The 13,178-nt window shown below is 39.8% G+C and overlaps 1 protein-coding gene across 5 annotated transcripts in view; it reads right to left on the reverse strand.

Moving 5' to 3' along the window:
* Positions 1–13,178, reverse strand: part of eif4g3a (eukaryotic translation initiation factor 4 gamma, 3a) — a 70,335-nt gene that overhangs the window by 42,411 nt on the left and 14,746 nt on the right. For 3 of the 5 annotated variants that reach the window (XM_012881720.3, XM_012881722.3, XM_012881721.3), the window contains exons 2-3: positions 8,095–8,262; positions 3,664–3,756 (exon numbers count right to left, since the gene is read on the reverse strand). In XM_012881720.3, coding sequence (XP_012737174.2) covers positions 3,664–3,756; positions 8,095–8,262 — 261 coding nt within the window. The remainder of the gene's footprint in view (positions 1–3,663; positions 3,757–8,094; positions 8,263–13,178) is intronic. The other 2 variants (XM_021308195.2, XM_012881724.3) reach the window with 1 other exon arrangement.

Raw genomic sequence — 13,178 nt, forward strand, 5'->3', positions numbered from 1 at the left:
GGGTTTCTACCAAGCATGGGCTGGTATACGGTTCGCATGGTATGGTAGCATGTGGACAAAACATCAAGGTTTCATGTTATGATGTTTAAAGTTTACATCAGAAAAAAAAAATCCACTGTAATATTATCATTTTATACTTAACAATAGTTTGCATTTCCCAACAATACTAACTCCTGACGGACAGAGCCGTATAAGGAGACGGAATAAAAGAAGTGCGTGTTTCATGTACTCATGAGGCAGATTTTAAGTCCATCTGCGTTAAATATTTAACAAAGTTGCAACGGTTCTGATCCAGCATCATGGCAGAAACCCCGATTTCATTCCTAGCTGAAACACAAAGTACGCCTCAACAATTAATAGAAAATCTTCCTTCAAAGTCAGCTAAAAGAACAAACAGGAAAAAGGAACAAAAATGTAAATGTTCTGTTCTTTCTAAAGTACAGTTGAGGATCTGTCAAGTTTATGCTATTTATTGAACCGTGCTATCTGCTCTGTTTCAGGCTTAACCAGCAGACATGCTAATACTCACAGCTTATGGGTCAAAATAGTGTCGTATAAAAGGTTCTATCACAGAGTGGTGGGGAGCACCAAGGAGGCAGAATGCGATAATTAAAGGTGACCTTGTTGTTGAGCGTTGCAGGGACAATAAGAGTTGCATCATCCAGACACATCTCATTTATTCCTTCTGCTTTTTATCATCTGTCATAAGGATTCGTCCAACAAGGCAAGCTTTAACAAGCTGGGCACAATCTTCTCTGTCAGATGTGCACATCTACTGCTGAGAGACTCCATCCAACAGGCCGAAAACATTCAGAATTATGCAAACGATAGTTTTTGAGACTTTATTTGACGGTAGAGAGAAGACATGCAGGAAAGGTCGATGGGCCGGGACTCAAACCCAGGACGTAGGTCATGTGCTCTACCCTGCGCCACCACCGCGCAGCAACCTTTCTAAAACTGGTATACAGTGAAAATGGCCCATTCCTAGCCTATACATCAACCAGTTTAACAGCAGGAACCAGGGTCGCTTTCTGGGACAATTTTTTTACCTTGAAATGTTACAAACTTCAGGTGTCGCACTGTAAACACTGGCAAATGATCACGAGTTATGACAACACAACCGGGTTTTAACCCCGACCGGAGTCGTCCCAGTCCTCTTCTCTACCTTTCTGTTGCCTCCAAAGCAACAGAACACAGACGGCCACGTTGCGGGGAATTCGTTCAACATTCGTTGCAGTTCTTAGCGTTCTCTGGACTTTGTAGTGACTCTATAGAAGCCGTGATGTCTAACTGCTAGGACAGATCCTTCTGTTAGTTTCATCACTGAAAGTCCGGATTAAAATTTTTATAAAAGTCCGTCTGACTCTCACAATCTGCTACTGACACACAACTACAGCAGGAGTAAGCCAGTTTGCGTCTGCTGATGCAATGGTCCAGTTTTTGACTCCAGATTGTGTAAACAAAAGACAGATGTTGAGGGTAACTGACAGTTTCAGGAAAAATAAGCCCTGAGGAAACAGGTTCAGGGTCTTGTATAGTCTAAGTGCATTATAAGGTACCCTGGTGGGGAAATCTGAAAGCCTAATATAAACACCTCGTAAACATTAATTTATTCAAAATTGAAATCTGTTTAAATAATGGGTAATTTTCCCCTTTGAATGGGTGCCCACTCTTTACTGGACTTTTCATGATGGGACGTTTATTTGAAAGCTTTTAACTTAACCAAATAAAAGTACTTAAAAAGTACTTAAACCGTATTTTTAGGACTATAAGTCACTTTTTTTTCATAGTTTGGCTGATCCTGCGACTTATATTCAGGTGCGACATATATCAGATTTAAATGGTAATTCATCTTGACCAGCATGAACCATGGAGTAAACATTACTGTCTATAGCCACAAGGGGGCTCGCTAGGCTTGTGAAAACGATCCTGCTCCTGTACGACTTAAAAATGAAATGAAACATTAAACTTATAGAAAACAAAAGGCTGTACGAATGTTTGTATGTTGTTTCGCTGTTCATTCACACAGCAGAGCACAGTGCAGCTCTAAGGGCCCAGACCGCAACAGAACCATGTTACTGGGCTGTCCGTAAAGCTAATAGCAGCTAGCGCTAGCTTACAGGTCTGTTGTCCGGGCGTTTTACAACTTTGCTGATTCGCGTGAGCTTCACGTTGCTCTGAAACATCCGTGTCGTACTGTTAGCTCAGCATGCAGCACTGTTACGCTCATGGTCGGATTTAGGCGTAATTTTTACAACTTTTAGTCTAACGACCCGTTACGCTGAAATGCGCTGGATAAAACCTGCTGGCTGGAGTTGCTAATTTACCCCATTCAACCTCTCAGGTGTGTTCCATGTTATTCAGCGGGTTGTGGATGTAGCTGTGTAATTTAATAAATTGGCTTACTAGATGAAATGTCAGGTTTTAGTCTTGGATTGTGTGAAATAAATGTCTAAATAAATGCGACTTATCCTCTGGTGCGATTTATATATGTTTTTTTCCTCTTTATGACGCTTTTTTCGACTGATGCGACTTGTGTACCGGAGTGACTTATAGCCCGAAAAATACGGTAGATGACGTCATTCTGTTAAAAAAAAAATAATTAAGATAAGATAGACTTTATTGATCCCACAGTGGAGAAATTCATGTGTCACTGTGAGATCAATAAAGTGACACATGAATTTCTCGTGATTAATTAATCACATGAATTGACACGTGATTAATTAAAAAATTTATCTAAACAAAATCAGAACTGCTCCCTGTATCTCAGAGAATAGACTTTAAAATACGTCTGTTAGTCTATAAATCCTTAAATGGCTTAGCACCTAAATACATCACAGACTTGTTATCAGTGTATCAACCCTCCAGACCACTAAGGTCTTCTGGCTCCAACCTGCTCTGCATACCTAGAACCAGAACCAAACACGGAAAAGCAGCATTTAGTTCCTATGCTCCGTTTATCTGGAACAAACTTCCAGAAAACTGTAAAAGTGCGGAAAGCCTGAGTTCTTTTAAATCAAGATTAAAAACACATCTGTTTAAAATTGCCTTTGACTGTTCTAGTTAAACAGTTTTACTGTTTTTAATGTTCTTTTTTGTTACTACATTCTATCCCTACTTGCTTTTATTCTATTTTCTATCTACATTTTATTATTTTGGTATATCTTAAACATGTAAAGCACTTTGAATTGTCTTGTACTGAATTGTGCTATATAAATAAATTTGCCTTGCCTTGCCTTGCCATAATTAAACAAATACTTATTAATCCAGTTTAGTATTGATGTTTTAATAGAATTAAATGTTCCCAGTGAAGACTGATGTGTGTGCGTTTAACTTTTTCAAAATCAGTTGCATCAGTTAATGTGAAAGAGAGGAATATGACACCAGCATTAACTCATTTCCTGTTTGCTATCAGCGATAAGAACAACCACATCGCTGTTTAGGAAACAATAAAGCTTTATTAAATAAATACAACCCTGTGTTTAAGTACCATGGCACTTTTATCACACCAAGATCAGACAACAACTAATGCTTTGAGACTCTTTTTTCCTCCACTCAGAGGCGCCCGTCTTCATAACACGGTCCGGACAGAGCTTAACCTGCCTCAAGCGCTTCAGCTGGGAATGGAAAAGCAAAGAGAGAGAGAGAGAGAGAGAGACTCACCGGGCGACTCTGTGGCTGTGCATTCATTGGCTGTGTTTGGGGAGAATACACTAACGAAGTGGTGACGGCGTTTTGCCCAGTGTTGTACGGTGACTGTCAAAGAGAAGAAAACAGAGACAAGCAGGCCAGAATTCAGGACCGACCAGAAAATGTACAGCAATCAATCGTGACATTTCACACCATACAGGAATCCAGCTAACTGCTGGGTTCTGGGGGGGGGGAAGTGGTTCTCAGTCGGGGCTTATGTACTTGGCAAAGATAATTGGTATCCTGAAGGACTTCAAACCCTGTCTTTCTTTATTCTTCATCTAATGCGGCACAGAAGGGTTTAGGCGGATCTGCCATTCCTTTAAGCTGCTGCTGCCGCGCTTATGATAATTGTAGTTTGTTCGAGCTGACGCAACTATTTATAGAATGCTGGTGAGAGACATCAGCTGCTTTGGGGTGAGGCAGTGGGCCAGTAGGCTGCAACGGCGAGGAGTAACAACTGGATTCCTCGGAAGCGGAGTCACACACCTGGGGAGGGCGCCGAGTCACGGCGTCAGGATCCATGCACACCCAGAGCTGCAGCAGCGCTATGGCCGGTGCCAGCGGTGCAACCGTCTGAAGGAGTTTATGTCTTTGGGATTCAGGGACGGAGCTTTTATGTCGGTGATTTTACCAAACATTAAGCTGGTACCCCCGGCGGAGGTGATGCCTGCCGCACTAGAGGGCGACGGCAGTGAGTATTACATCTAATTACGCACACATTCATGCACATGTCGCTTTTGATTCGGTTACAGGCCAATCTTGTCTCAGTTTTGCTTTCACTGAACGAAAGTCCTCTTGAATTCGCACAAAAATAAAAACAGTCTCACCTCCGACAAAAATAAGTGTTTACAGGGAAAATCACAGGGATTTCCTCCATAACCACACAGCGCCTGTGAAACCATACACAGGCCTCTCTATTAATTAGAATAGCATCCAAAAGCCAAATTTATCTCCCCGTGATTCAATCTAAAAAGAGAAACTCCTACCGACTCACCGTACAGTGATAAAGCTTAAACCTTTATCTCCGTTAATTTGGATGATTAAGGCTTTTAGCTAATGGAAATCAGAAATTCTGTTTCCCAGAAAATCTAAATGTTACATGAGACTAATTTCAAAAGCACCTTTAAAAAAGAACAATGCTGGCCTAGTGAAAAGCACGCCCACATACTCTACAATAGACGCACGGAGCACTCGGTCGAGGCTCCCTTTGCAGAATGTCATGGAGGAAATCATCCTTTAACACCGCTCAGGGTGCTTTAATGGCAGATTCAGCTCATCTGCATAGCTGAATGCTTTGCCATCCTCCTCATGACAATGCCCCATGGAGTCTTTATGGGGTGTAGGGTGACCCAACCAAACACAACGATACTATGGTCATTAGACCAAGTAACGGGACTTTTGGCTTTGTCAGAAGGTGCCAAAATCTGCTGGGAATTAAACTAGCATCTCCATGAAGCTTGGCAGCAGAAGCAAGCATGAAATGTTGTAAAACATCTCGTAGACTTGATAAAACCCAGGGGACTAACAGCTGCAGATGACATGGCTTCCCAAATCATCACGGTAGATGTCAAGCACCTTGGATCCTGTGCTTCTCCGCCATCCCTGTTGCTCACGCACCTTTTCTATGACATTTTCCTTCCACTCAACTTTCCATCCATATAATTGGATACAGACCTTTAAACAGCCAGCTTCTTTAGCAAAGACCTTCAGTGCCTTACTCTCCTTGTGTTCGGCTGTCAATGATCTTCTACAGGACAACGTTGAGTCAGCATTTTTTCCCCCCCATGATAGTTTAGAAACAAAACATCTCTAACAAATTTTTTATGGATCTCATGTAAAAATAAAAAAAATACACTAAATTTTGGGCTTATTCTACGAGTTTGACTTTTTGAACTAATTTACTGAAGTAAACTTTTGTATCATATTATTATTATTAGGGCTGAGCGATATGGCTTGAAAATAAAATCTCTGGTTTTACTACACCAAATGCGATTCATTTATATTTTTCCCCTCCCCTTTTCGTTTCACAAAAAGAAATTTAAGAAAGGATTTTAAAAACTTGCTATCTAGGAGTTGACCTGAATTCAAAGTGCAATTAAAAACACAAGCTGTGAAACAAGCTTGGAAAACAAGATGGCGGCTCTGCCATTGTAAACAATGAACATATAACAAAATGTTGGCTGCTAGTTGTTTTAACACAATGAGCTAAGAACTTGCTCCACTTGTGTAACTTCAAACTGACCCCCAAAAATAAGTAAATTAAAGTGGGTCGTATTAAGATAAAAAAAATAAAATAAAAAAAAAAAGTATATTTTGACAATATGTTGTCCTAAACATATTCATCAGTGGAAACCCAATGAGTGCATTGTTAAAATAAAATCCTGATTTTCCAAAAATGTAATCTTAAAAAAAGTAATCGATTTATCGTCCAGCCCTAATAATAATAATGATAATAATGATAATAATAATAATAATAATAATAATAATAATAATAATAATAATAATAATAATAATAATTATTATTATTATTATTATTATTATTATTATTATTATTATTATTATTATTATTAACTGACATGAACCTATAGACAAACTCTCCCAAAGCGCCATTGGTGGTAATCTATGATTAAAGGAGCAGTGCATGGGTGTTTTTTTTTTTTTATAGATGGGAGACGAGGTCATGACCTCATCAGAATTTGCTCTCAGAAGTGCAGAAAGGGACGTTTTTCTAACTTGGGGATAACCATTACATTTTACTTCCGAGGACTCCGTCTGTCCGAGTTGTCCACCTTAGACGTGTAAAAAGGCATTTATGGAGTTTGGACAGTGCTGTTACTCATGTTATTCAATCTCTAACATCAGAGCCACAACTAAGGGTTGTGCTCGTCCGTCAGTCAGACGGCCTGAGTTCAGACATGTGCCAAGATATTCGCAACATGCGAATGTCATCAGAGTTCAAGCCACTGGCGTGATTTATTGAAGGCTGAACATGCAGTCATGTTCAGTTCTCACATTACTGGACAGCAGAGCATGTCTGAGTGGGGATTCAGGCCTCGGTGATCTGGGTATGACCGAATACCGTGAACTCATACACACGATTCTAGGCTGGAAAAGAAACACAAGCAGGCAGACAGAGAACAGCAGGAAACCAAATGTGTGAAAATCATCCGACGATTGTAGAACTTGGTATATCTTTAAAAACGACTAACGTAGATTTTTTATTTAGCTCATCCTGAAATTTACTGAGTCAGAAAACAAAACGTAGAAGTTTAAAATCCTACGCATTTTAAATGGCAAAAAAAAAACACACAAAAAAAACATCTTCCAGCAAGTCACTTGTTTGGACATTCTTAACCACATCACATTTTTTAAAATGACTTTAAAACATGCATAAATACATTTAGCGGTCAAGCTTTAAATATGGAAAATCCACACGCTGGGATGGGATGGATGCCATGTGTGACAATAGGAACATTTTTAGCCGTACTTATAAAGATCTGGGAAACCCTAAATCAAATTGCATCCTGTCCAGACAGCGTAGGAACTAGGGCTGAACAATTAATTGCATTTTCAATATAATCGTGATTTAAAATAAAAGCTATTTCCAAATCGCAGAGGTCTGCAATTTTTGGCTATGTAACAATCAGGGAATTAGACACGTCCATTAGGTGTCGGTAAAATGTTTGAAGTGGGTTTGCCTCCACATGGAAGGGAAGACAGTTGCAGCAGTGAGATAATCTAATTTTATTACTTGTTTTAGAGTTTGCATAATCATACATAGCATTAAGTACAGGTCAATCAGTTTAATACACAGACTTGCTTGTTGGTTGGACTTTGCACTTTATGTTCAACAAGGATTGATGTCCAATTAAATTAAAAGCTGTTCTCTTGAATAATATTCTGATCAATACAAACATTAAAAGTTCATATTTAAAATAGTCCTTGTTTACAAACATCTTTATTTAGAGGCCATTTTTGTTGCTTGTGGTTAATGCAGTCAAAACTGCAATTTTGGTTGAAATATATTGTAGGCAGAACGCAATCATTGCTGCTCCGAGTTTAGATGCTGTGGGTCTTTTAGCAACTAATCCACATGGCGAGGAAACAAACTGATTTGTTGTTTGTATATGTTTTAAAACACATGATAAATTAAACTGGAAGAAAGAAAGAAAAAAAAAAAAACGCAGTAAATCGCAATATTAAGAAAAAAATAAATAAATCGCAATTAGACTTATTTTCCAAAATCATCAGCCCTAGTAGGAACCCTGTGTTAGACAACAACACTAGCGACTGACCCACCCACCCCGAACATCCAGTGTGAAAGACAGAAAAAGGACAAATAAAAAAAAGACTGACAGAGAGATGCAGAGAGGATGACGGCGGCCACCGTGACAAACTCACCCCTCCGCCTGCCTCCCAGCCCTTAGGGTAGCGATATTGGGAAGCTGTGGGTACTGATACCTGAGAGAGCGCCGGGGAGTGGGCATGACCAGGCGGGGTCCCCGCTAAGTTAGGGTGTCCCTTTGTGATGTCGTGAGCCGTGTAAGCAGGGCCAGCGTGCCGGGGTACCTGAACAGCACAGAAGCAGAGCTGGTTAGCCGGCGCCGCAAAAAAATAAATAAATAAAAACAAAAAAATCGGACGTGACAGAGCTATGCAGAGCGGGAACGGCAGTGCCAGGATTCGACAGGTGATTACGCTGCCCTCCTGCTGAGGGGAGTAAATTAAGCACTAGAGGTGAGGAGCTGTTCCCTGTGTGTGTGTGTGTGTGTGTGTGTGTGTGTGTCGATGCAGCTTGCTGCGGTTACTGAAAGACCGGCTGCACCAGACTGCAAGCCAGAGTGTGCAGCGAGAGGATGCACAGGCCTCGCCTGGTTGAATAAGTACATTAGAGCCCCACTCATCTGTAACCGATTGAGAACACCTGGTGCAATAAATACGCTGGAGCCCCTCTGCTATACACCCATTAAAGAGGTTTAGAAGAGGCCCCACTATCAGAGACTGTAGTAATAGATCGGCCAAAAAAATGGTTCCCTAGTGAGTGAGGAGAGTGAAAAGATGGTCCGACTACGCTAAGAAAACGATAACGAGACGTTTTTCCTCTTTAGAGGAAAATTTCTTCAAGGAAATCTCTCAAGTTTGCGTTTTTATCAGAATCAGTAGCACCTTTAAGAGCAAAAATAACCAATAAATGATTAACTATTGGGTTTCCATCAACGCTGACGAGGTCATGAATGATTCTAAACCTTTTCAATGGGGCTGTTGATTTGTCAAAAATAAACATGTAATAACTAAATGTATGTGCATTATAACGGTGTTGCCAAAATTATTCTTTGTGCTAAAAGCAATGCTTTTGAAAAAGAAAAAGTACAAAACGCTAACTCCTAAATCAAAAAGGTTTGTCTCCCAGTAGTAAAAAAAGCCTCTCAATACTTTTTCTGCATCTTTTATACTTTTCTAGAACTGCAAAATACCTGAAATCACTGCATTATTTAAAAAGATTGAGTTCAAGTGCAGTTTATTTTCCTTCTTTTTCTGTACTCAATGTTTCAAATTAAATAAAAAAAAGAAAACAATAGTACAATGTCTGTTAAGATATTCCTGCAGCAGGGCTGACAAACCAGCGAAGGAGTTTGCACGGTACAGGGAGAACAAAGTAAACTGACTATTATTTTTGCCCTCTAGGGCTTCGCTTTTCTCCTACAAAGGCTGATCTAAGACTTAAAAGCTACAAGAGACGACAACGGACACTCCTTAAAAATCTCCGAAGGTTAATTAGAACCCTAAGCCCTTCTTTTTTAACAGTGATCCCAATCACACAGCAAGAATAGAAAGAGGAACAGCCAACGAAGAGGTTAAAAGGAAGTTTTATTAAACAGATTATGTCAGCTGGTGACACTAAAGTCTAGAAATAGAAATGAACATGATCGTTTTTCCATCTATGAAAGATTACGTTTAAACTGGGCCCCCGAGGATCTAAAACTGTCAATCAAAAGCTTGTATAAACAGACGAGCTGCTAACGAGCATTAAAACAAGTACTTTCCTTTTTGATGAAGCTTATAGTTATAGAGTGGCTTAGGTTATACTGAGTTACCTCTGTAGTCATACTGCTATAGCCTTGGGCTGCTGGAGGACATAATCCCCAGTTTCCCTCACTCTGTGACATTCTCCTACTACTCTCCAATCTTTCATCATTTGCTATCATTTCAGCGTTTCACTTTATTTTTCCCTCTCAGTTTCTTTTGTTCTCTTCATAGTAGCTAGATCTGGCCTGGCATTTGGTTTAGCTGTAACACCGGCCTGGAGGGGGGGGGGGGGGGGGGGTTGTTAACGTAGCCATAGCACGATGCTATGGCTACGTGCGCATCGAGGAGAAATGAATGCTGCAAGCCAATGACGCGATGCAATCTGTTGACTTTCAATAGATCACGATTCAAACGAAACGCCTTTGTAAAGTGTCATTAGATGATGTGTTGCGAATTGGCGCTATAAACAAACTAAAGTACAGATCTATTAAAATCTCTTTGTATGTTAATCCATAAAAATGTAGCCTTATGTTTAGCGGTGTAAACCATTTATTCTTACATGGTCTCTAGTTTTCTGATTTGACGCTGTGCTTTGATTTCTAGGTACAGCCGCTGAAGAGATCTAATGCATCTACAGTAGAAATCCCTGCAGCATCTCTACAGCATGGCCCACTTCCCTCAGATGACCTGGGATAAAACCACTAGCTGCTGTTGCCAGGGGAGGAGCCTGCTCTACTTCAGGCCTGAAGCTCATTCTAAGGACATACAGTTGGGAATGAGCGAATGGGGGAGGGGAGGTAAGCAGCTATATGGCGGCTGCACGTGAAGAGAAAAAGAGAAAGGGGGGAGCGACAACAGCGACCAAGTAATCCCCACCTCCACCATGCAGAGCAACCATCCCATGCCACCAGCACCGCTTATTTCAACCCGTGTCATCATTCTTACACTCCACAACCACAGGGGAAATAAATATATATTCTTCAGAGCTACAACAGCTTGTAAAACCTTATCTTTTTTTTAGTGCTGTTGCATTGTAGCAGATAAAGCTCAACAATGAGTTGGCTTTCTGCTCAGCAAACAGAGGCGTTCCTTGTACGGTTTGCAGTTACTTGACGCAGCTCCGACATTTCAGAAACGTCCTCGGTACTGAAAACTGATTGTGGAGTGAAAAAGTGCCTCCACGTTACACCATTTAGCCTTTCCCCTGATAGATTTCAATAAATACGAAGCCTCAAGTGGCAACGATAACATAGGAGTCGGTATTTTATTACAAACATTCAAACCTGTCGGTTTTATGCTCCGTGAAAAAACCCGACCGTCGGTTTCATTTCAGGAGTTAAAACCACTAAAGAGAAAATGAAACCAAAATTCCCATCTTCCTATAGTGCAGTCAACATAATTTTTTTTTAGAAGATTTTAAAAACACAGTGGAGGCTATAGAGAGATTCATAATACACAAAAAACAGACTAACTCATAAATAGAAAAAGGTTTACTGCAATCAGGATATTTACATTCTGTTCATTAGGTGGCTTTAAGTGATGATTGATCCGACCGCTCTGGGATAAAAACTGTTTTTGTGTGTCTGACAGTAAAATTTGCCCAACATTGATGTTAATTTCTACTTCCTTTAACTGGTTAACCTTCACATCTCGCCTTATTTTTTTCCATATATTTAGCCTAACTATTTTTGTCATTTTCAGACAAGATAATCGAGTCTTTCAAATAATGGTCTGCCAATCCCCATTTAAATTTTTCTTTTACCGAGCTTTGCTCCATTTACCTTCCAGTAATACTGCTGGGCCTCCTGCATTCAACAAATCTGGTACCGGGTTGGGTCTATCTTCTTGCAAAGCATCTTCTAAACCAGTCTTACTCTACACATCTTTACCCATCAGGCTTCTTAATAGATTGATACGTGAATAGCTCTGAACACGCTCATGAGATCAGTTCAGATTTCATTTAAAAAGTTGGGCTCCTTTGTCTTTTGCTCCAACCTAAGAGATAATTTCTCTGTTCTGATCCCAAAGCGTTGTTTAACAACCCTTGCAGGATTTGCAGATTTTGTGATGGATTAAAGTGTAGTACCTTATTGCGTAACCTTTGACAATTAGAAATCTGAAGAGGGGTTTTGTTTTTCGTCATCGCAGTGAGTCCAAGCAAACACACCAAGAAACAGAAAAGGATTTAATGAGAGGGAAATGGGCAGATATTGTCAAATCACGATGTTTTATGACGCCAGATTATTACCACAGAATGAAACCAAACTAAAGGGTACTTCAAAGTATTAGCTTAAGTGTGGTTAAACTTATGCACACCCTTAAACTAATATTTATTGTTTGATTGCCCTTCAGTTGATTTGTTCAGAAGAAATGTCAGATCACACAAAGAAAGTGGTTTTAACTGACGTATCCGTGTCTTTCTATTACATCTCAAGTGTGTTTAGCAGGGGTGTGTACATGTTTGAGCACCACAGCATCTGTGTCTGTCAGATTTCCTTTTGCTCTCCATTATTGAGCAAATCATTAAGATTCTTGATTCCTTATTCGGTAGGAACAAAGTAAATTTCCATCATGAAAAATCTAAATTCTGTGGAAAAAGTGATCAGAGATTCAATTGAGTGATTAGTTGGAATGAGATCTGCCACAACTAAGCAAATAAATCCAATACATGATGCCAGTACTGACCCTGAATTGTTATGAGAACGAGTGGAAAACGGACGTGTTCGTTGAAAGCTAACCTTTGAAAAGCAACTATTATTTAAACTATGGAAACACACTCAAGCATGTTTGTCAAGAAGCTTTTATTGAACTATTTACGTTCAGAGATGTTTCAGTTAGAAAAGTCTCTAAAACGATTAGGCCCAATTTGTTGCAAGTGCAATAACTCATCATGGCAAATTAAAGGCGAGTGTTTCTGCATTTTCATATAAAAAGTAAAGCTTTGAATATAATGTCAGCATTAATAGAATGTGTCTTCCATAACAAAACCATGCTGCCATTTGTGTTATATAAGAGTTATAGTAGTTTTTATTTGTTTTTATATTTGTATTGTTCACTGTAAAATTCTTACTGTTGTGTTTTTAGGTAGACAATTTTAAGATCTGTCCAGGGACAACAGCTGAAAAATAGCCTTCTGGTGCATTTGCAGGAATGCTAATTAATGTACACTGTCCCTGTCAAATAAATTAATGAAGTAAAAATAAAATATCAGCCACTCACAGAACAACATATTTCCACTGTTTATTTCTGGTAATTGATTGCGTTTTACAGATAATCCAGCCATCGTCTCTACTCAGTTATCCCTTTAGGGGCTGGGGGGAGTGCTGCCTATCTCAGGCAGTCAATGGATGAGAGGGGGGCGCATCCTGGATAGTCCTTTACACAGACACACACAAACCTAAAGGCAATGTAGGGAGACCAACGTACCTCACAGTCCTGCATTCAGACTGTGGGTGGAA

Source organism: Fundulus heteroclitus, chromosome 20 (assembly GCF_011125445.2).
Source record: "Fundulus heteroclitus isolate FHET01 chromosome 20, MU-UCD_Fhet_4.1, whole genome shotgun sequence".
In the NCBI taxonomy this organism is placed as follows: domain Eukaryota; kingdom Metazoa; phylum Chordata; class Actinopteri; order Cyprinodontiformes; family Fundulidae; genus Fundulus; species Fundulus heteroclitus.